Source organism: Hoplias malabaricus, chromosome 11 (genome assembly GCF_029633855.1).
Source record: "Hoplias malabaricus isolate fHopMal1 chromosome 11, fHopMal1.hap1, whole genome shotgun sequence".
Lineage (NCBI taxonomy): Eukaryota > Metazoa > Chordata > Actinopteri > Characiformes > Erythrinidae > Hoplias > Hoplias malabaricus.
The window spans coordinates 25330112-25351869 of NC_089810.1; the positions used below are offsets into that span (position 1 = coordinate 25330112).

General features: G+C 40.9%; 1 protein-coding gene across 7 annotated transcripts in view; it reads right to left on the minus strand.

Annotated features, from left to right (window-relative positions):
- Window positions 1-21373, minus strand: part of LOC136709594 (BTB/POZ domain-containing protein kctd15) — a 33925-nt gene extending 12552 nt beyond the window's left edge. For 3 of the 7 annotated variants that reach the window (XM_066684947.1, XM_066684953.1, XM_066684952.1), the window contains exons 1-3: window positions 20155-20547; window positions 16781-16956; window positions 3731-3875 (exon numbers count right to left, since the gene is read on the minus strand). In XM_066684947.1, coding sequence (XP_066541044.1) covers window positions 3731-3875; window positions 16781-16956; window positions 20155-20166 — 333 coding nt within the window. In that variant the 5' untranslated portion in view covers window positions 20167-20547. The other 4 variants (XM_066684949.1, XM_066684951.1, XM_066684948.1 and 1 more) reach the window with 4 other exon arrangements.
- Between the last annotated feature and the right edge of the window lie 385 nt (window positions 21374-21758).

Below are 21758 nucleotides of genomic sequence, written 5' to 3' on the forward strand. Positions count from 1 at the left end.
ATTTCATCTCCAGGGCTTACATTATGTTCTTATATTTTACACAGTTCTATAATGAAATCATAGAAATATAAAAGCTTTTCACAGTTCAGATGTATGGTTCCATTCACCAACTAAAAACTCACAGGAAAACACCTTTAAGCTTGAGAGAGAGAGGGGACAATATGCTACTCACTCAATATATCATTAATTTTTATTTTGCCTCAGTTCTCTCTCTCTCGCTCTCTCTCTCTCAGGCAGGAATGCTTCTTACCTGAAACCCTCGCCAAAATTGCTCCAGAATCAGACAGATGCCTGGGCAAAACAACTTTAAACTGCCTTACAACACACCTAAACCAGAGCTCTAGTCCCTACAGCATCCTGTCGTCATCCCTGTGATGCAACAGATGCTCTAATATTTAAGAGAATGAAAGTGAGGTGAAGGGGTGTGTCTTTATTCCCCCTCTCTCTCTCACACAATTAATTTCTCTCTGGCATATGACTGTGGGGAATGCTAAAGTATCAAAGTAAAGCTCTTGGTTGGTTTCATCTTTAAGAGGGCTCTGTCCTCTCCCTCTCTCTCTGGCATATGGCTGTGGGGAATGCTAAGGTATCAAAGTACAGCTGGTTGGCTTTAAGAGTCTGTCTCTCTCTCTCTCTCTCTCTCTCTCTCTCTCTCTCTCTCTCTCTCTCTCTCTCTCTCTCTCTCTCTCTCTCTCTCTCTCTCTCTCTCTCTCTCTCTCTCTCTCTCTCTCTCTCTCTCTCTCTCTCTCTCTCTCTCTCTCTCTCTCTCTCTCTCTCTCTCTCTCTCTCTCTCTCTCTCTCTCTCTCTCTCTCTCTCTCTCTCTCTCTCTCTCTCCCTCTCTCTCTCTCCCTCTCTCTCTCTCCTCCCTCCCTCCCTCCCTCCCTCCCTCCCTCCGGCACTTTAGTCATCTCGAACCCTGAAGATCAACATAACAAATTATGTTGGTGAAAGTGCTGAAGAAAGAAGGATATAAACATGGAAACAGAGGGAAAAGGAAGACAAAGAGCAAAAGGATTGCTTAGAGAAAGAGAAATGCCATCCTACAAACTTAGATCCAGGACATTTAGACAGTCAGGCTGCTGGATCCAGCCTGATTGCCCTGAGACAGAGATAGGGAGGGCAAATAAAAAAGATAGATGAAGAGAAGGATGAAGTGACAGAGAAAGAAAGACAGAGAGAGAGAAGTTGATTCTATTTGTGTTTGAGGGATTTAAGTGAAGCTACTTTGTGAAACCACTCCAGTCATAGGCAGGGGTGATGGTTTACACACATTCACACACACCCAGTCCAGGTAGAGAGTGAGAGGCAGACCGAAGGCCTTGATTTCCATGTGATCCAGCTGCAGTAAAGATGGTGACTCTGGAACATGCCCTCAGGCTAGCACACATTCCAGGTGCAATGCTGTTGTTTTAGGGCTGTAAAATATTATTGTATTAGGTATCCTTTAGGTATAATTAGGTATATTAATGAGTAATTAATGAGATTTTGTAGTCTCTCATTCACTGCATTTTAAAATTGATTATTTTGTGGTGTCACAAAACCCAACGCGTTTACGTGAATGTGCAGTCCTGCTGCTCAAGCTGAATTTATAAGTGTGTTTCAGATTGGAAATTTTTTTTTTTGCATAAGATAAAATTAGGAAAATGTTAATTTTACTGATTATAATTTATTTTCTAAATATTTTTGTTTGAACAACAGACAAATGAAAGATTACGAGTTTAAAGAAAGTCTGGGAACTGGTCACAAACACACAAAATTGAGAAAAATAGAGCATACAGGCCTTTTAAAAACATGTCCTACTCATGATGTTACTTACTGCTACATAAAATTAACCAGCCGTATCACATTTATTTCAGTGAACGTGCGCACACACACACACACAGCATACAGCAGCAATATGTTATTGTTTACTGGTGTATCCTAGCAGCACACTATCCTTTTTCATTTTTCTCTCTCACTCTCCCCCTCTCAGTCTGATTTGCTCTCTCTCTCTCTCTCTCAAACAAATTTTCTATTTTCCGCTGCATGTGAAACCCAAACCGCCTGGGTTCTACTTTCTCATTGATTTAGGGAAACATATTTGGGCATAGCTGCCAGCACATGTGCCCAGGGGGCAGCGCCAAAAAGTGATGCCGAGCAGATAAGAACATGCTTATTCCCACCAGCCACTATTTGCATGTATCTTTTTTCTCCACTGAGTTCAGGCAAATCAGAAAGCATGAGGAGCTATGAGCCGTTAGTTTCAACTAGGCATGTTTCCTTTCCTTTTGTGTGTAAATACTACCGAAAAACATCATGGAAAATTATTTCAAAGGCCTGGTTATCCCTGTGAGGTCCACCATTGTGCCTATGTGGTTTAGGAGAATTGAGAGTTGATGCCAAAACCTAAAACTGACTAGAGACGCCTTTGTGACATATGACACCTTTTGGCATATGCCTTTATAAATGTTCTTGTAGGTTTATGTTGGTCTTAAAAAGCTTATATAAGCATCATGCAACCTTAGGAAAAATTACCTAGGGTTAAGTGTTACCCATTTTTTAAAATCAGCCAAAGACATTTTTGCACAGTATCGTGTATGTTAAAATTCAGGACATTTTGTTCTACCTCTATAAAGTTTACAACACACAATGCAAGATTGTAAAACAGCCCACAGACATAATAAAACCAGGTCCAGAGGAGGATGGACAGTTTTGTAGATAATCCTAATACAAATAATATGCAAACATAAGATCTGGTTGTAATAGAAAAGGACAGACATGAATGACCACTGCAGAAGGTGGTAAAGCAAGTCTCTTGAGCTGGTGAACACTATTGTTCATGAGAGCTTTCTCCATAATAACCTACTAAACATAAGACCTTGACCTTGTCGACAAGCTTATGCTGTACACTTCTCATGGATTCACAAAGCAGCATGTAGGCAACTCTGTGTGTGTGTATGTGTGTGTGTGTGCGCGCACAAAGTTTATCCAAGCGGAGCAGTGAGCTTGGGGAAGGTCTCCTCATGCGCAGAGAAAGACAAGAGCCAGGTGTGTGAAGTCTCCCTGAGTTAATCTGAATTCACTGAGCTGCTGTGGCCCAAATACACATGGCTGTGGAGCCTGTGTTTGTGTGTGTGTGTTTGAGATTGTGTGTTTATGTCAGGCCAAGTTCAACAAGGTAGAAAGAAAAAAAGACAAAGTCCACAAAGTTCACAAAGTGGTGGAGAAAGACAGAAAAAAAATAATGCACAGGAGAGGGGAAGCAGTATTCGTTTTGAAGCAGTATTACACCAAGACACTAATGTACTAAAAAAAACAGTTGATAAACAGGGCAGAGTTCCACAAGTTATTTAACAAACTGATCTGCACTCTAGAATCTCAACATCAGAGTCTAGAACTCCTGAAACTAGACCTCAAAATCCATCAGATAATGTAAAAATTTGTAAAATTCCATCATAGGGTTCCAGAGTTCCATTAGGACTCCTACAGAGAATGATCTAGAGCTCAAGCAGTTCTAGTATTCCAATAGTGGTGTTTTAGAGCTACAACAGAGAGAACTTTAGAAACTAAGAAAACAAAACAAGGACCTTCTTGGGAACTTTGTTCCATGAGAGACTTCAGAAAATTAGGGGCAGGGGAAAAACAGCCTTCTGTTTCAACAGAAATTCTTTTTGTTGCTGATGCTACACTGAACTCAATAACCAATGCTAAATGTGTTCTGATAAACTTTGGAGCTGGTATTGTTTGTACCTTGAAGTCATCGGGTAACAGCAGCTTGCAGGTCCTGAGGAAGCTGAGGATGTAGCGGAAAATCTCTCCGTCTCTGTCAATGAAGTAGTGCTGCTTCAGACTGTCCAGGACGATGGGCTCGGTGCCGTTAAAGAGACGACTGATCCTGCAAATTAAAACGCATGCGCACACACATACAAGCTCAGTTAATGGAGTAAGGGCGGCCTCCTTCAAATGCATGGAACAATTACCATTTATATTTCAATTTTATTAGGAGCGAGCCAAAAACGTATTAGCACTCTGGGTTGAAACAAGAAGCTCAAGGCGTATTTCTGGAGCTAAGGAACTTGTTTGAAGTATTCCTTCTCTTTTTTGTTGTGCTTCGGAGAGAATAACACAATGCTGCCTTTTCTGGCAGACGAGAGTGGGGCTTGGCAGAGGTGCCGGTTTACGATTTCACTACGAAGATATCAATTAAGTGACTCATACACAAATCGGCCATGGTGACTGTTGACATGACACGCTGCTAACCGGAGAGAAATGACACTATTTTCTTGACGCTGAAGAAACGCTGTGCTATATTCAGCGCTCTTTTCAGTGCCGTTCGTCAGCTAAGGACCATGACCGCTTGTTTGTGTGCAACGCAGGAGCTCCAGTGTTAAACCCACACCTACTGCGCTGGATCAGGATGCAGTCAACACTGATCTCTGCTTCGCCTGCCTGTAGGAGTAAATTCAACATGGGGATAAATGCGCATAAATGTACACATACAAAACAACCTCTATATATAAATCAGCTAATTCTAATGTGTTCCCAAAAACATTTGTCAACATAACAGTGTTCAAATAATAATAAACTATAGCGGCAGTGCACAAACACAGGCTGTCATCACCAAAATGAGTTTTCAGGAGAATGGGGGAAAAAAAACCCAGACTTTTTGCAAGCAATTATGGACTATTTTGATTGGTCTATTTGGTTTGAGCTGTTCACACACTGTACACGGCACCCGAGGTTTCCAGATGATAAAACATTCAAAAATAAATGGAGATGTGAGTCTAACAGCAATAGCAACTCTACAGTTTACAGATTTGTTTACACAAGGGTCATTCGAAATGGGGCCCATGGGTCAGTATTGGGCTGAGATGATGCAGTTGTTGCTGCTAAAAGTTGAACAGCCAGTTTACTGCATTCACTGGGGTGGAGGACAGTTGCCATTTCATATGGGTAAGTGTTGCAAAATTTTTTCCCTGAAAAAAGAGGCTGCAACAACATATACTTAGCAGTGTATTTAACCTATTAAATTCTTATTTTCCCCAATCTAAGCACATCATAATTAATTCATTCATTCATTCATTATCTGTAACCGCTTATCCAATTCAGGGTCACGGTGGGTCCAGAGCCTACCTGGAATCATTGGGCGCAAGGCGGGAATACACCCTGGAGGGGACGCCAGTCCTTCACAGGGCAACACAGACACACACACATTCACTCACACCTACAGACACTTTTGAGTCGCCAATCCACCTACCAACGTGTGTTTTTGGACTGTGGGAGGAAGCACATCATAATATAAATATATATTCAAAAGCTTCATTTGAAGGACAAAAATATCCACAAAGCAAAAAATGCTCCATTATTTAATGAAAGATTTTTCCCTCTCAAAGACGGAGCATATTCTTTGTGGTCAGTATACATTATTTGTTGACGGATCACAGGAAGTTAATCAGGCCCCTGTTGCTTCATGTTTGACCTGTTTAATGCGGACTGCAAATGAAGGAGTGATTATTTGAATGAGTGTAAATGTGAGCAAAGAGGAAGGTGAGCCAGGGAGCTACAGTAAGAGAGACACTGATAAAAAGAGAGTGTGAGTGTGAGTGTGTGATGTTGGCTATGGGGCCCCATCATATCCTGGGATGGAAATTGCAGTAATCTGTAAGCTTTCATGGCCTGTGTCTCCCTCTTGCCTTGAGACACGACGGAGCACCTTCTTCATCTCTCCTTCCCTGCGTGGTCGTCCTCACCTTTCCTTTCTTCTCTTCTTCTTAACTTTCCTCTCCTTTCTCATTTTCCAATCCTGTCTCTCCTTTTCTCCTTTAATTTCTTCTCTTCTTCTACAATTTTCCCCTTTTCTTTTACTTACCTTTCCTTTTCTTTTTTTCCTTTGTTTTGTTCTCATCTCTTTTGCTGTCCTCTTTTCTGCAATCTTTTCCTCTCCTCTCCTCTTATTCTTTCTCATCATTTATTTTTTTATTTACATTTTTTTCCTCATCTGTTCTCTTCTTACCAGCCAAGTCTTTTTATCCCTTTCTCCTCCTCTCCACTTCTTTTTCAGTTCAAATATTCTCCCTTACCTTACCCTCACCTCGTCTTCTCCTTTCCTTTCATTTCTCTTTTTTATCCTTTACTTTGTTCTTCTATTTTCCTCTCCATACTTTCTTTCCTCTTCTCTCATTTCTCCACCTCACTTTCTTCACTTTACTGTAACTTTCATGTAATGTATTTTTATTTTTAAACAGTGTGGGTAGCAAATTTAATTTTGAAGTACATTTTACACACATTCACAGCTCAGGTTTTTCTTTTCTTGTGAAAGTGTAAGAAAGTTCAAAAGTTTAAAACATATCTTGTGGTTGCAGTGATTAATTGCAAACATGTAAATCTGTTATACATATATAAAAAATGCAAGTAATTAATTTGTTTCGTGACAGGCTGTGTCACAAAAACAGCTCCTGGATTCTAGGATCCTGGGTTTTGAACCTTGCCTCACTGTCTGTGAACTGCTTGATGTGTTCTCTCAGTGTCTGTGTGTTTTTTTTTGTTCCCGTTTCATCCTACAGTCCAAAATGACAGGTGTGTGTGTGATTCCCTGTGATGGGCCAGTGCTCTATCCAGTGTGTGCTCATGTTTTGTGCTCCCAGTTCTCTAACTAACAGCTGATGTGTGGTTAATGTACATCTGAGGACTGACTGATGTTTTACCATTCAGGTGGATGCTGCACATTAGTCGCTGAGGAAATTCCTTAATTTTCTAAAAAATTAACTGAAAAATGTGAACTACATGCAAATTTATTTCTTTTAGTTGATTAACCAAAATAGAAAAGGCTAAACCTGAAATGAATTGGGTCTGTCCTGGTGTTATGTTCTGGGTATTACTGGTTTACAGTAGTAGCCTGTATGTAGTGATATGACATTGATAAGAAACTACACTTCCTGTCAGTGCCAGACTTCTGCTCAGAACTCACTCCAGCCAATGGTGAGCAGCGGTGTTATCGCCATGGCGATGTAATCTCTGCTTTAATCATTGTAGAGGTTTTCTGGGTCAGCTGACCAAGCACCACAACCTCAAAGAGAAATCATAAGAAAGTCAAGATTCGTTCAGGCTGTTCCCTCCTGAGCGCTTGTCAAAGCCTGTTAGGAGGCCAAAAGTGAGAGAGAGAGAAAGAGAGAGAGAGAGAAAATAAGAGAGGTGGGTTAGGAGAGAGTGAGAGACAGAGACAGAGAGAGAGAGAGAGAGAGAGAGAGAGAGAGAGAGAAACAGGAGTCTCGGTACACACAGATGTGTTTGCTCTCAAGAACTTAAGGTCTCAAACTCTCTGTCTCTCTCACACACACACACCCTGTTAAAGCTCTGTCAGGTGTGGGAGGAATCTCACTATGAAAAATATTCATCCACTCTTGTCAGTAACTTTTGACTTAAAGCTGGTAGAGAATACTGACCTATTTTCAAAGATGCTCTTTCTTTACTCTTTCCGTCCTTCTCTATCTCTCCTTCTCTATCTTGGCTGAGGGCATGGTGCAAACATCATGATAGGCATCCATTCAGTCATTGTCTATAATCGAATATCCAGTTCAGGGTTGCGGTGGGTCCAGAGACTACCCAGAATCACTGAGCGCAAGGCAGGAACACACCCTGAAGGGGGCGCAAGTCCTTCGCAGGGTGACATCTATGGACACTTATGAGTAGTCGATCCACTTACCACCATGTGTTTTTGGAGTGTGGGAGGAAACCAGAGCACCCGAAAGAAAAACCCAGGTGGACATGGGGAAAACATGCCAAACTCCTCATAGACAGTCACCGGAGTGGGACTTGAACCCACAATCCCAAGTCACTGGAACTATGTGACAGCAACACTACCTGCTGCGCCACTGTGCCACCCACACAGGATTCAGCAGCAATAAAAAAAAACTAGTGTGGAACAATTCAAAATGATCAGCCTGTCTCCATGTAAAAAAAAGAGAAAAGAGGGGAACAGAGAGAAGTGGGAAATACAACACCCAGGTAAACACCAATAATGAATTTCTTGCTGATGACAGCAATATTGGTAACAAATAATTTAGCTGGGGCAGCACGGTGGCGCAGCAGGTAGTGTCGCAGTCACACAGCTCCAGGGACTTGGGGTTGTGGGTTCAAGTCCACTCCGGTGACTGTCTGTGAGGAGTTGGTGTGTTCTCCCCGTGTCCGTGTGGGTTTCCTCCGGGTGCTCCGGTTTCCTCCCACAGTCCAAAAACACACGTTGGTATGTGGATTGGTGACTCCAAAGTGTTTGTAGGTGTGAGTGTGTGTCTGTGTTGCCCTGTGAAGGACTGGCGCCCCCTCCAGGGTGTATTCCCCGCCTTGCGCCCAATGATTCCAGGTAGGCTCAGGACCCACCGCGACCCTGAATTGGATAATGAATTAGTTACAGATAATGAATAAATGAAATAATTTAGCTTTTTAAAAGTTTCACTATTTCTTTAACTTAAAGTGCTATGGGAATATTATCAGATATACAAAAGCAACGACTGAAAATCTCCCTTTATGTTTATTATTCCCATTTATTTGAAGACATGCTCCAGTAAAAAACAATCATTTAAATTTATTAACAGGCCCATGTGTATAAAAGATGCATTATATATGAAATAAGCAGTGGCTGAACATTTCACACTTCCAAAAAATTCCAAGTTTCTGATATCACAAACCTATGAATGGCGGTAGAGACTAACTGCACAGAGATCTGTGCATAGGTTAGGCTAATCTTTAAGGCACTTTTAAGGAGTAAAGGATGCTTTTCTTGGAAATAATTCTCAACATGTCATTCTGAGGAACAGAGAACTATATGAGCTGTTAGGTGTTTGATGAGTGGATGCTTTAAAGATCTGTGTAATCTTGTGAACTTACAACACAAGTGCCTTGTGTTAATAATGTTTCCATTATTGTACAGACCTTGAAAGTATAAATGAGCCTTTGTGCGTCTCAATTTATGACATTTTGTAAATGTTATGATACCCACAGTCTAGTACCTGCCACATAATATACAGTTAATATATAATGAATCTCTAGTTTTAAGTCTAGTTTTACATTAAAACCTACCATTTAATGTGTTCATGGGTTCAACCTACTTTCATATTATATGTAATGGCAATAAAAAATCCTATTTTCATCAGACTTAGGCATGGGTCTCAAACTGTTCCTTAGGTGTAACTTTGTTCTAGACTTGCTTTATTCTATATAATGGTATTTCTACATAATAATGTATATATTAACTTCTATATATTTTATTGAAGCAAGATTTTAAGGCTGCTACACACCCACACCCACACCCAGACACACACACACACACACACACGGGTTGGACAATGAAGCTGAAACATCTGTCATTTTAGTCTGGGAGGTTTCATGGCTAAATTGGACCAGCCTGGTGGCCAATCTTCATTAATTGCACATTGCACCAGTAAGAGCAGAGTGTAAAGGTTCAATTAGCAGGGTAAGAGCACAGTTTTGCTGAAAATATTGCAATGCACACAACATTATGGATACCAGAGATCAAAAGAGGACAAATTGTTGGTGCACGTCTTGCTGGCGCATCTGTGACCAAAACAGCAAGTCTTTGTGATGTATCAAAAGTCACGGTATCCAGGGTAATGTCAGCATACCACCAAGAAGGACGAAACACATCCAACAGGACTGACTGTGGACAATGTGAAACATGTATTGTCCTATGATGAGTCCACCTTTACTGTTTTCCCCACATCCGGGAGAGTTACGGTGTGGAGAAGCCCCAAAGAAGCGTACCACCCAGACTGTTGCATGCCCAGAGTGAAGCATGGTGGTGGATCAGTGATGGTTTGGGCTGCCATATCATGGCATTCCCTTCGCCCAATACTTGAGCTAGATGGGCTGCCAAGGACTCACGAACCATGTGCAGCCAATGGTTCCAACATTGTATCCTGAAGGTGGTGCCGTGTATCAGGATGACAATGCACCAATTCACACAGCAAGACTGGTGAAAGATTGGTTTGATGAACATGAAAGTGCAGTTGAACATCTCCCATGGCCTGCACAGTCACCAGATCTAAATATTATTGAGCCACTTTGGGGTGTTTTGGAGGAGTGTGTCAAGAAACGTTTTCCTCCACCAGCATCACGTAGTGACCTGGCCACTATCCTGCAAGAAGAATGGCTTAAAATCCCTCAGACCACTGTGTAGGACTTGTATATGTCATTCCCAAGACGAATTGATGCTGTATTGGCCGCAAAAGGAGGCCCTACACCATACTAATAAATTATTATAATATAAGCAGTCACACAGCTCCAGGGACCTGGAGGTTGTGGGTTCGTTTCCCGCGCTGGGTGACTGTCTGTGAGGAGTTGGTGTGTTCTCCACGTGTCTGCGTGGGTTTGCTCCGGGTGCTCTGGTTTCCTCTCACAAAAAAAAAAAAAACACACGTTGGTAGGTGGATTGGCGACTCAAAAGTGTCCGTAGGTGTGAGTGTGTGAGTAAATGTGTGTGTTTGTCTGTGTTACCCTCTGAAGGACTGGTGTGTTCCCGCTTTGCGCCCAATGATTCCAGGTAGGCTCTGGACCCACCACGACCCTGAACTGGATAAGCGGTTACAGATAATGAATGAATTATATATATATATATATATATATATATATATATATATATTTTTTTTTTTCCCCCATGTATGCCTCACCCCTCACCTCACCCCTTTCTCTGGCTTTCTCTCCTCCCTGTCTGTATTAGTTCATTCACTCTCTCTATCCCCTCTCTCTCCTTGTCCCTTCTTTTCCCCCCTTCTCTGGAAATCGATGCAAAATGCTTTATAAAAAACCAATACTCATCTCCCTGCTGTGCCTCAGGTCTTCCTTTCTCATATGCTCTTGCAATTCTTCCAGCTAGAATTTCACCATACGCCTCTGGGCCAACTCTGTTTTTCATCTCCACTTTTTAAAAAAGCAATTAAAATGCTGCCTGTTTTTCTTTTCTTTCCCTTCCCTCCCTCACTCCCTCTCTGTCTCCATATTTCGTTTTCTCTCTCTGTCTCTCTCTCTCTTCCTGAAAAAGTGTCTCCTCATCTTCTTGTGTCTCTTCTTTTTCCCTCTCTATGACACTACATAATTTTTTTTCCTTTCTATATTACCATCATTTACTTTATCACTGTCTGCATGCTTTGCTTTCCCTTTTTACTATTCTTTCTCTCTGTCATTCTTGGTGTGTCCATATTTCTTTAACTAATGCTCTCTTTTTCCATCTCTCTCTCTTCCCTCTCTATCTTCATGTTTTCTACATCTCTTGCTCTCTCTCTCTCTCTTTCTCATCCTCTTCCTATTGGTACATCAGTTACTCCTGTCAGCAGTACCTGAGTGGTTGAGATTCCTTCTCTCAGCTTTGTCTCTGTCATGATATATCTACTGGGCTGCCTTTTAGAAAGACAAAAAGAGATAGAGAGTATGAGAAAGAGAAACTGAATAATATAAAGATAGAGACAGACGGAGGGAGAAATTCTGAGGGCCAGAAAGAAGAAAGATGTAAAAGAAGGCAGATAAATGTGTGTGTGTGAGAGAGAGCGAAAGAGAGGGAGGGAGAGGGAGAGAGAGAGATAGAAAGAGAGCGAGACTGAGAAAGAAAGAGAGCGAGACTGAGAAAGAGAAGTTGATTCTATTTGTGTTTGGGGGATTTAGGTGAAGCTACTTTTTGAAATCACTCCAGTCATGGCCAGGGGAAAGCTATGGTTCACACACATTCACACAAACCCAGACCAGGTAGACCACCAGATCACAGTAGTCTTATAGGGCTACACGACTATTCAAGGTATAACACAAATTTCTATCACTTTAGACCAGTCAGAACAGGATTTGTGGCATAGGTTAATATATAAATGCAATGGCAATAAGTAAACAATATATTGTGCGACCTCAACTTCTAATCTTCCAGCTCTGCAAAACAAGCTCAGATGTAACTAAGCTCCACACTAAATTTTTTTTCTGAAAAGTTTCGGAAAACCATGTGCCCTTTCTGAGCGTCACCACATGTTCCTTAGCTCTGATTCTCTTCAGCTTCCCATCTGTCCCCGGTAACTGATCTCTACCAAAGCCCCTCTTTCTCTATCTGAAGTCCCTCAGCAGCACTGCCTGGGGTGCGCATCAATGTTTCATGGCCTCCGACTCTTCACCTCGGCCGGGGGAATGCAAGACTAATGCTGTCCCATTAGTTACTGCACTAAGTTTCTCTTCCCTCTCTGCATTATTAACATATCAATCTATTAAAAGACATCATCAACTTAAAAGTCTTTTAACCTTGTTCTTAGCTGTCGCCCGGCACCCTTTTTAATGCCTCGCCTGCTTTAACTCATTCATATCCATTTACTAAATTTAGTAAGTCAATGGCCACAGAAGTTCTTTATTGGTGGGTCTAAATAATTGCAACTTACCAGAGTGCAATTTTCAATTTTCTAGACCTGCAAGGGTAGTATTTTCAATACAAAATTGTCAAAAACATTTCTTAAGATTTTAAAAAAGGGACATTTTATGAAAAATCACTTGTCCAATGCATGTGCACAATTTAATGTGTGAATATGGAAGACCTATAAAGTCACAAACTGTGAAATATGATCATCTACTTAGATTTTGCAAATGAGGGGTTCTGATTTTGGGCTGGGTCTCAAGTAGATAAAGTAGTAGCAGGCAATTCAAAGTTATTCTATTGTGTTATCTAAGTTTCTACAATCACAGCATAGCCCACATACACGTGAGAGTGAAAGACAAAGTTTAACTGAGCAAATCATACACTGCAAGTAAAATAACAAGAGAAATAAAAGTACAGATCTGAGATCAGGAGAACTGAAATACTAATATCAGTGTTTCTGCTCCTTGAGCCTTGTGTTTTGAGAAAACAGAGGCTCATTCTCATTTAAAGGAATACTAAACTAAATTCAGAACAGGACTGTTTAGACAGGGAGAAAACGCTGATATGTTGTTTGATCCTTGTGGGACTTTAACCAAAGCTTGTCAGAGACATTATATTAAGACCTCATTGATCTGCACACATAATATTACACTACTAGAGTTACACTACAAAGCAAATTCACTGGTGTTAAATCAACACTATTAGTGTTTTAAAAAAACACTAGTGTTAATTTATTCATTCACTGTCTGTAACTGCTTATCTAGTTGTGTCACCCTACGTAGGACTGGCGCCCGGTGAATCTGGGTAGGCTCTGGGCCCACCGTGGCCAATCTACCTACCAACATACGTTTGTGCACTGTGGGAGAACACCCAAGCACCTAGAGGAATCCCAGGCAAAAACAGGAAGAACACAATAAACTCCTCACACTCACCCGGAGCAGGGCTTGAACCCACAACCCCAGGTCCCTGGAGCTGTGTGACTGCAACACTACCTGCAACGCCACTCTCCTTAGTGTTGATTTAACATGGGCAAATTTGCTGTGTAGATTACATATATAGATGTTAAAATATTTCTGTATGGGCGGCACGGTGGCGCAGCAGGTAGTGTCGCAGTCACACAGCTCCAGGGGCCTGGAGGTTGTGGGTTCGATTCCCGCTCCGGGTGACTGTCTGTGATGAGTTGATGTGTTCTCCCCGTGTCCACGTGAGTTTCCTCCGGGTGCTCCGGTTTCCTCCCACAGTCCAAAAACACATGTTGCAGGTGGATTGGCGACTCGAAAGTGTCCATAGGTGTGAGTGTGAATGTGTGTGTGTCTGTGTTGCCCTGTGAAGGACTGGCGTCCCCTCTAGGGTGTATTCCCTTGCCTTGCGCCCGATGATTCCAGGTAGGCTCTGGACCCCCCGCGACCCTAAATTGGATAAGCGGTTACAGATAATGGATGGATGGAATATTTCTGTGTGGATTTGATGGCATTTACCCACAAAACGTTTAGAGAGGTTTACTTGTGTTGATGATCATTGATGTTGGTGATTATTTATGGATCACCAACACCAACTCTTCCCAAAGCCATTGAATGAAGCTGAATCACTGCAGAAAACACAGCTTGACTGCCTGTTGCAGGGAGGATTTCTACACCCCCAGCCAACAATTGGCATTGGCCAGAGTGACTTACTCATGGTCCCCATATAAATTCCTGCTTTTCTTATGAAGTTTAACCAAGCAATGGGCTCATCTATTATCAGCTGAATACACTGATTATAAAGGGTGTCTACAAATATTTGTAGTGAATAAACCAAAGGAAGGGGAAAATTCCACTTCCAAAGAATTGGGTTAACCCTTGATGTACCAGAGCATAGCTGAACTGGCAATGGTGGCGTTTACTTATTTCTCAGAGGAACAAAAGAGGAGGTGGCATAAATGAGGGGCTGCAGTGTGAAAGTGTAGCCTGGAGCTACACGATAAGGAGCAGCGCAGGGCTCAATGTAAGCAGGGACGATGCTTTCTGTTCCCTCCGAAGCCGATAGATCACACAGCAGACCGATTTCAGTATAGTGTGCTGCTTTGTGTTGAAATCTGAAACATACCGTCAAACCCAGGATGGAAAGAATATTGAAATCATCAACAGTGACAATAATGACAAAAAAGTGCTGTTTTCCCAAATTTTAACCATATATAGCTTCCCAACACCATTTAATTCAGGTACTTGCTACCACTACTTTCAGCAAGAGTCATCAAACTAGATTAATGGTGACGTTCAAGCGAATGTTTAGCTAATCAGTAACTGCGCACCATGATACTGAAATCATATCAGTCCTGACAGATAATCGCTGTAAAACATCAAAACATTTATAGGTTTTAGTCTGTCGGATATTTCAAACTGATTTCTGAAGACCATGTTAGAGAAGAAAATATTTTTAGATTAACTAAGCTAAAATATCTGCACAATATTAATTTTACTGAATTTATAACCTAATGGAAATAAGTGGTTATGTATTAATATTAACACTGAAGGACATCCATAAAAATATGGCCCACAATACCCAGATCAGCACAGCTGTATTAATAATAAAATTACAGGTTAATAAACAGAGGTAACAGATGACAAATCAAAACAAAAATGTTAGATTTTGTCAAAATATATAAAAATCTATATACAGGTTCCTAAATATTACTGAATCAGATATACACTTGTAGCCATTGTATTATGACCAGATTCATTATCCAATAATAATTGGATTTTCACACATCGCCTTCAAAAGTATGTCTTTTTTTTTTTTTTTTTTTTTTTTTTTTAAGTTCTTTAAGAAATTCAAAGTGGTTCTTCTATGGCATCCCTCAAAAGAATTTTGGCAACTTCATTTTCAGGAGTGTATGACAGAGATTTAACTTACAAGGAAAGAGAAAAAAGAAAAAAATACAAATACAAATTAAATGAAAAAGAAACTTTTGCTGCTCATCTCGTAGGCCTAAATGAAGTAGTGACTTTAAGGCTCTGCACCACTTCAAGACTCTCAGAAAACTCAGGAGATGCATTTAGGCCTCCTCTATTTTTAAAAATGAGTGCAATGAATGCCAGTCTATGACAGACATTGTAAATAATGAATATTGAAAACGTGAAATGTATCAAACCTTAATTTAAATAGAATTTCTCTTAATTCAGGTCCAGGCCTGGTTTTAAAACAAACAAATAAAAAAACAACACTAAGAAGATCTGAATTTAATTATGAGATCTAAATGTTAGAGAACCAGACTGAAAAAAAGTTGTGATTGTTGTGACACAAAACAGTGCATCTGATTGGCCCAAATCTGTTACACAGAAACTAATGTTCCCATTAAAAATATAGTAAGACATTGTTCTTTTTAATGCAGACTATCATTTCAACTGCAGCTGTTGTGCATCAAAAACTGCAATCTTTAAAATTGAGTTCAATATGAAAATGATTCGTTTCCCAACTTTACAGTCCATATGACATCACTTATTGCTCAGCCCAAATTCTTTCTCCCATAAAAAGCATACATACTACATAATATTACTCAGAAACACACCATTACACACAATTACTTTATCTTGCAAAACTATGTGAAAAAGAGCCAGGCTATATACAATTACAAATAAATAAATAAACCAACAAACATATAATCAGGCTTTGATGGAGCCCTCTCTCATCCTGACTCCTAAGTTCAAAATCTATATCCACACAGCTGATATCAATCACATACTGTCCATCCCATCCAATTCAAAATATTTGCAAAGCCCCTTAAACCTTTTTGGCAAGAAGCACACCTCATTTAAATATGGCAAACAAGTAAAAACAATATTTTTTTCTTTAAAGAATGCATTAAAGTTAAAATACACTACAAAAGTATTATGAAGAATTGCCCCAGTGGACCCTCCTTCACGCATTGCTCTCATAAGAATCTATACAACTTCATCACTACTCTTCTCTACAACTTCTACACAAACTCATCTCAAATACTTTGTCCTAGTTCAAATGTGAACTCTGTTTAAAAGTGGCTCAGACATGTTGAAATTTTAGACACGTTCAGCGTCAAAGAAAACTGAATTACATTATGGCATTACTGTAAATTACTAAATCATATTTAGCCCATATAAACCTCTTACATTCTCTCAGAAACAACACCTTACACATGAAGTATGTCAGTGAGAAACAGTCAGAAAATATGCACTGCATTTTAAACTAACTAGAGACAAAACTCAGCATCACTGTCAGTTCTCCTGGGCTAAAGGAAGTACACACACCCTTTGTAGAAGTTACTCAGCAACTTGGGCTACACAGCAAAATGTAAGCAGTTCATTGTTTAAAAAGCATATGCAAAGATTACAAGGTCAAAATTGCCACACATTTTAAAGACCCCCCCCACCCACCCCAGAAGTAGCTCTTACCTTGAGTCGGGATACTTGGTGAGCGTGGCGAGGCTGCTGGTGTACATGTGTCCACCCACGTCGATGTGAACGGGCGCGTTGGCCTTTGTGAGCTGCGCGGGGAGAGGGATGCCCTGCGCGGCCAGCGGAGAGACCGGCGAGCGGCTCAGAGACAGGCGCGACATGCTCCTGCCTTCCTGTAAGCACACGAACGGGAAAGCCATCAGGAACAATCCGAGCGGAGCGCACGCCACTGGGTGGGTGGGTGCGCGCGCGTGTATGTATTTGAGTGAGTGACTTTGTGTGTATGCGCGTGCGTGCGTGTATGTGGGATAGAGACTTAACTGAGCGAGCACATGGGAGTGAATCTGTGTGCGTGCGCCTTTGTATGTGTGCGCGCATACGAGTGTGTTGGAGCTTTATCCTCACGCCCAACGACGACCAAGCACGTTTACATGTGTTAGTGGTGGTGGTGCGTTTTTTTTCAGGGGATGCCTCGAGGGCGGGAATGAAACTCGTGTTTATTAGCGATGCGGAGACACGGGCGCGAGGTATGCGCCCCCGGGGGGTGGGGTTAGAGAAAGGAAAAGACTCGGAGTTTCCTAATTAAAAGGTCGTGTTGTTAAGACGTGAGTTTACTGGAGTTCGCAGCTAAGCAACCGTTGCCATGCGCGCTTTTTTCCCGCCAAATGAAGATGAGGGGGGATATACAGTGGGCTGCCATCACTGAGAGGTCTCGTACAAACGTTTGAGCACCTATGGTCTCAAACGTTTTTAATTCGTCGATTTAATTCGTCTTTAATTCCCGATTAGAGATTTCTGAACCAAATAATACTATAAATAATGGAAAGATCACAGTATGGGATATATATGTTATTGTTTCAATTATTTCACAAACAGTGTCCAAGTTACTGGGTCCCACTTTTTGGCAGAGGTGAAAGTAAGGACAGGTGCCAGCTCTCCAGCAGCTCAGTGTTTAAATATTCTTTCTCCATTTACTAATAACGACTTCAGAATCTCATTTTGATATAGGACTAGCTGGTCTCTTTGTCCCTTACCTAGAACTGAATTTTGTCTCCACTTCCTAAGAAAGGTTTCAAGTGTCTTTTCCTCCTGAGCTAATGTCTGATACATGACTTGCAATTGGATAATGTATCTGCCTCCTGAATTATGATGGGCTAATGCCTCTGTCTCTTTACCTAGGAGTGTCTCTGGATGTATTGGATAGTGTCTGGTCTAGTGTTTCTGTCTCCTTAGGACTGGTAAATGTCTCAACATTCTGAGTTGCACACTTAAAATTGATGGTTCTACAAGGGTTCGTTATTGAAATAAATGTTTCTATACAGAACCCTGAATGCTCAGATCTTTTGCATGATTAAAGGGCTCTTTGCATCAGGAACATGTTCTTAAGATTGATGGAGAATGTGCTACAGATGGTTCTATATAGCAAATTTTAGAAAAGTGTTCTATACGGCACTAAAAAACAGTTCCTCCATTGTTACAACCTTGACATCTTAACAATAGATGAACCCTTTTTGGTGCCATACAGGACCCTTTTTAAGAGGTGCTATATAGGACCATCTATAGCACATTCTCCGTCAGTGTAAAGAACATTTCCTTTAATAAAGAACCCTGGTAGAACCATCTTCTGAGCTAGGACTTGTTATGATGGACTCACAAGTTGATGCTCAATGATATTTCTCTCTTACTGCTATCAGCAGATATTTGCTTTAGTAAGAAATAAATGGACAGCTGTTAAAATTGAAATTATTGATATGTAGCCAATTTCAGAATGACATACCTTTTTCACATTTAAAGAAACAAGATCTTCCAGTCAGGGGCTGTTGTTCCTCTAGAAGTTTGTTAGTTTTTTAACACTCCATCTGACAATGTTCAGGCTGCTGCACATTGCTTTCCAGGGTGTTGACTTGTTTTGCTTTGCCTAATGGTCAGCTAATAATCAATTTGAGTAGTAATTAAATTTTGCTTAATATTTTATTCAGTTAAAATGCACGGATCTTATCTTTTCATTGTCATGTACATTATTTCCCACCCTAGGTTCACTTCTGTTTATGGAGTACTTTCATACAACTTATGCTGAACTGATATAGCTTTTGGGTAAATATCAGAGCATTTCTCAGAGGATTGGATGGCATCCAGCCACAAGAAAATTAGCTAGATCAGGATAATGGAGGATGATAAATATTCAATCACAAAAGTTAAACCATAGGTAGAGAGACCAGCACTCAAGTGCATGCAGTTCCACTTCTCAACAGTCCAGTGACTAATGGCCCTGATGCTTGGCATCATGGTCCCCTCATGCTCGTCTGCAAATTTAACATTTAATTTCATGCAGTTTAGAAATTATACAAGCAATTGGTACTTGTGAAAATCTACATTTGGTAGACTATAAAGAAACGAAGTGCACTAATTATAAGGGGTGTCTACTGATTATTGGGCATGTAATGTAAATTTAATATCCCAGGGAAAGGAAAGCACCAAAAAAAGAGACCTAAGAATGTTCCTGGCATGTGAAACTACCCTAATTCTTTCATATAGCTACAGGGGACTGTAACCAAAAGCCCAGATATTAATGCTAGAGGGATATTCTTTCTTTCCCTCTCTCTCTCTCTTTTTTCATACTCCAGTGGGAGGAGTCGCAACACATTCAGAGGCATTATAAAAGATACTTTACAAGGACAGAAATGTAAAATAGGGTGTTTCTGGTTATACATTAACCTATAACCTAAAACACCCATAAGCTCAAAGAAAGAAAGCAGAGATAATTATTGAGCATTCATTATCTTTTTGTCCTAATTTGACCTGAACAACCACAAATATAGCTGCCATGAATTTAACAATAAATAAATAAATAAACCTTTGAAACTTATACACAGAATGTAAACTCCTGTATTTTGAGAAGTCCGGAGTTTGGGGAAGCAGCCTGTGCTACAAACAAAAACAAACTTGATATTTTCAGTCGACAAATAAACAATACAGAAAATTAAAATAATAAAAATGCTGCAAACAAGCGTTTGTGCAGCTGCCCTCTGGGCATCCTAAATTTTGATGATAATACTACAGCAACATGGCGTCTATGCTCTCCGATATTTGCTGATATTCCTCTAACTACTGACCATGTTGTGATTTGGTTATTATTTGACGTTACAGATTTCTAGTAAAAGAGTCGAAATCTTAATAAAATCTATAAACACTGAATTCAAGGCTGTGGTGAAAAAGTGAGAAAGACGTCTGATAACGGTGATTTGTGTTTTGAAATAACTGGATCTGAAGAAGGTATCGCTAGCTAACGGTCATTTGAAAAAAATCAGCGGACTGTAAGAAAGGATAACGATATAAATGTTAGTCTGAGGTGAGATTAAGATGAATCCTACCGTCTCAAACATCGTAGGGGTCCAAATGGATCCAGACAGGTTTTAGTCCGTCCCGGTTCACCTGGGGGTTTTAATGGCTTTTAAAAATCAGAAGAAGCTGCTCCAAGTTTGTGTTGAGACTAAGATTAGACCGTTCAAATGCGCCGTTCAGAAAGAGACAAGCTAAAGCTAGAGTCGAGCGGACATGAACTGCCCCCACACACGGTCAAATCCACAGTCACATATCAGCTCCAAAACTGCATTAAAGCCGCCCGTGTCCGCCACCAAAAGCTCGGAAAAAGGGTCTCTGTGGCTTTAAAAGAATGTGTAAGCTAACGCTAGCGTAGCCTCGACTCCCTCACACCGCTCGGAGGAGCTCCGGAGCCGGGGGAGTGCAACCGAGCGAGTGACCAACCGCGCTTACCTTTAACTCGTCGGTGAATGTCCTCAAGCCCCGCTGCTGCTGGCTTAACAAAAAAAAATCTTCTTTAACGCGAATAGTTTATGATTATGTCGTTCTGCCGCTCCTGGTTCCGCGTTTACAAAGAAAAAAAAAACACTTTGCTGCCCCAGAAATGCTTAAAATACATAAAAAGCCCAACAAATCCTTGTTTAAATTTAACATAAATTACAGAAGAGCTGGGACTCTAGCTCCGGGCTGCCCACACGCCTCTGGGGCACAAGGATTAGGCTACAATTAGCTCAGCCCCACCACACACACACACACACACGCTCTCTCTCTCTCTCTCTCTCTCTCTCTCTCTCTCTCTCTCTCTCTCTCTCTCTCTCTCTCTCTCTCTCTCTCTCTCCCCCCACTCTCTCTCTTTCCCAGGCTAATTTATTTATTTACATTTATATTTACCCATCTTTAAAAATGATATCCACTCTTGCTAGGATGATGATGATGATTATTCAGAGTCATAGTCATTAGTTGGTATTAGGGGGAAAAGTCAGCAGAGCTTTTAAGTTTTTGTGGCCGGCAGACGAAAAGAGGATCGCAGGAAAGCAGCGTAAAGCGACCCACCGCCGAGAAACAGCAGCCGAGTTTTAAACCGGCGCCGTTTCGTCTGAAGCAATGGTAACGGTAACGTTATTCCCCGAGGGCAGATATACATTTTCAGTCTCTTAAACTAGTGATAACAATCAGAGCACACTATGTTCACCCTCCCTTCATTTCCCCAATTCCAAGTTAGTGTCCCAGTCGACAGCTTCTCACTCGAATTTTCAGTTCCACCTTAAATGGCGCTGCAGTTACAGTCTGGTGCTTGAGGCGTTTAAGGTGGAACCGGAAAATGAGCACTGTTACTCCAGCTTCATCTTCCACACAGTAAACTTGTTGATGGGTTTGGACGTAGCTGTGAAACTACATCCTGTGGTATTTATTTTTTCATTTTGAGTTTAGATATGTTTAGAAGAAAGATTGTTCTATAAGCTTTAATGGCTTTTTAACTTAAGAGTTGTTTTCGTTTTTATATAGGCTTCATGTATATCGCTGGGTTTTGTTGAAGGCCGTTACAAGCCGTTAAAATCGAATGACGTCTATCGACCTGCCCGCGAGCCAAACGCGCTATTTCAATTAGAGCGCGCTCCTGGATGGAGACGTCTGGAGCGAAGTGTTATTTTAT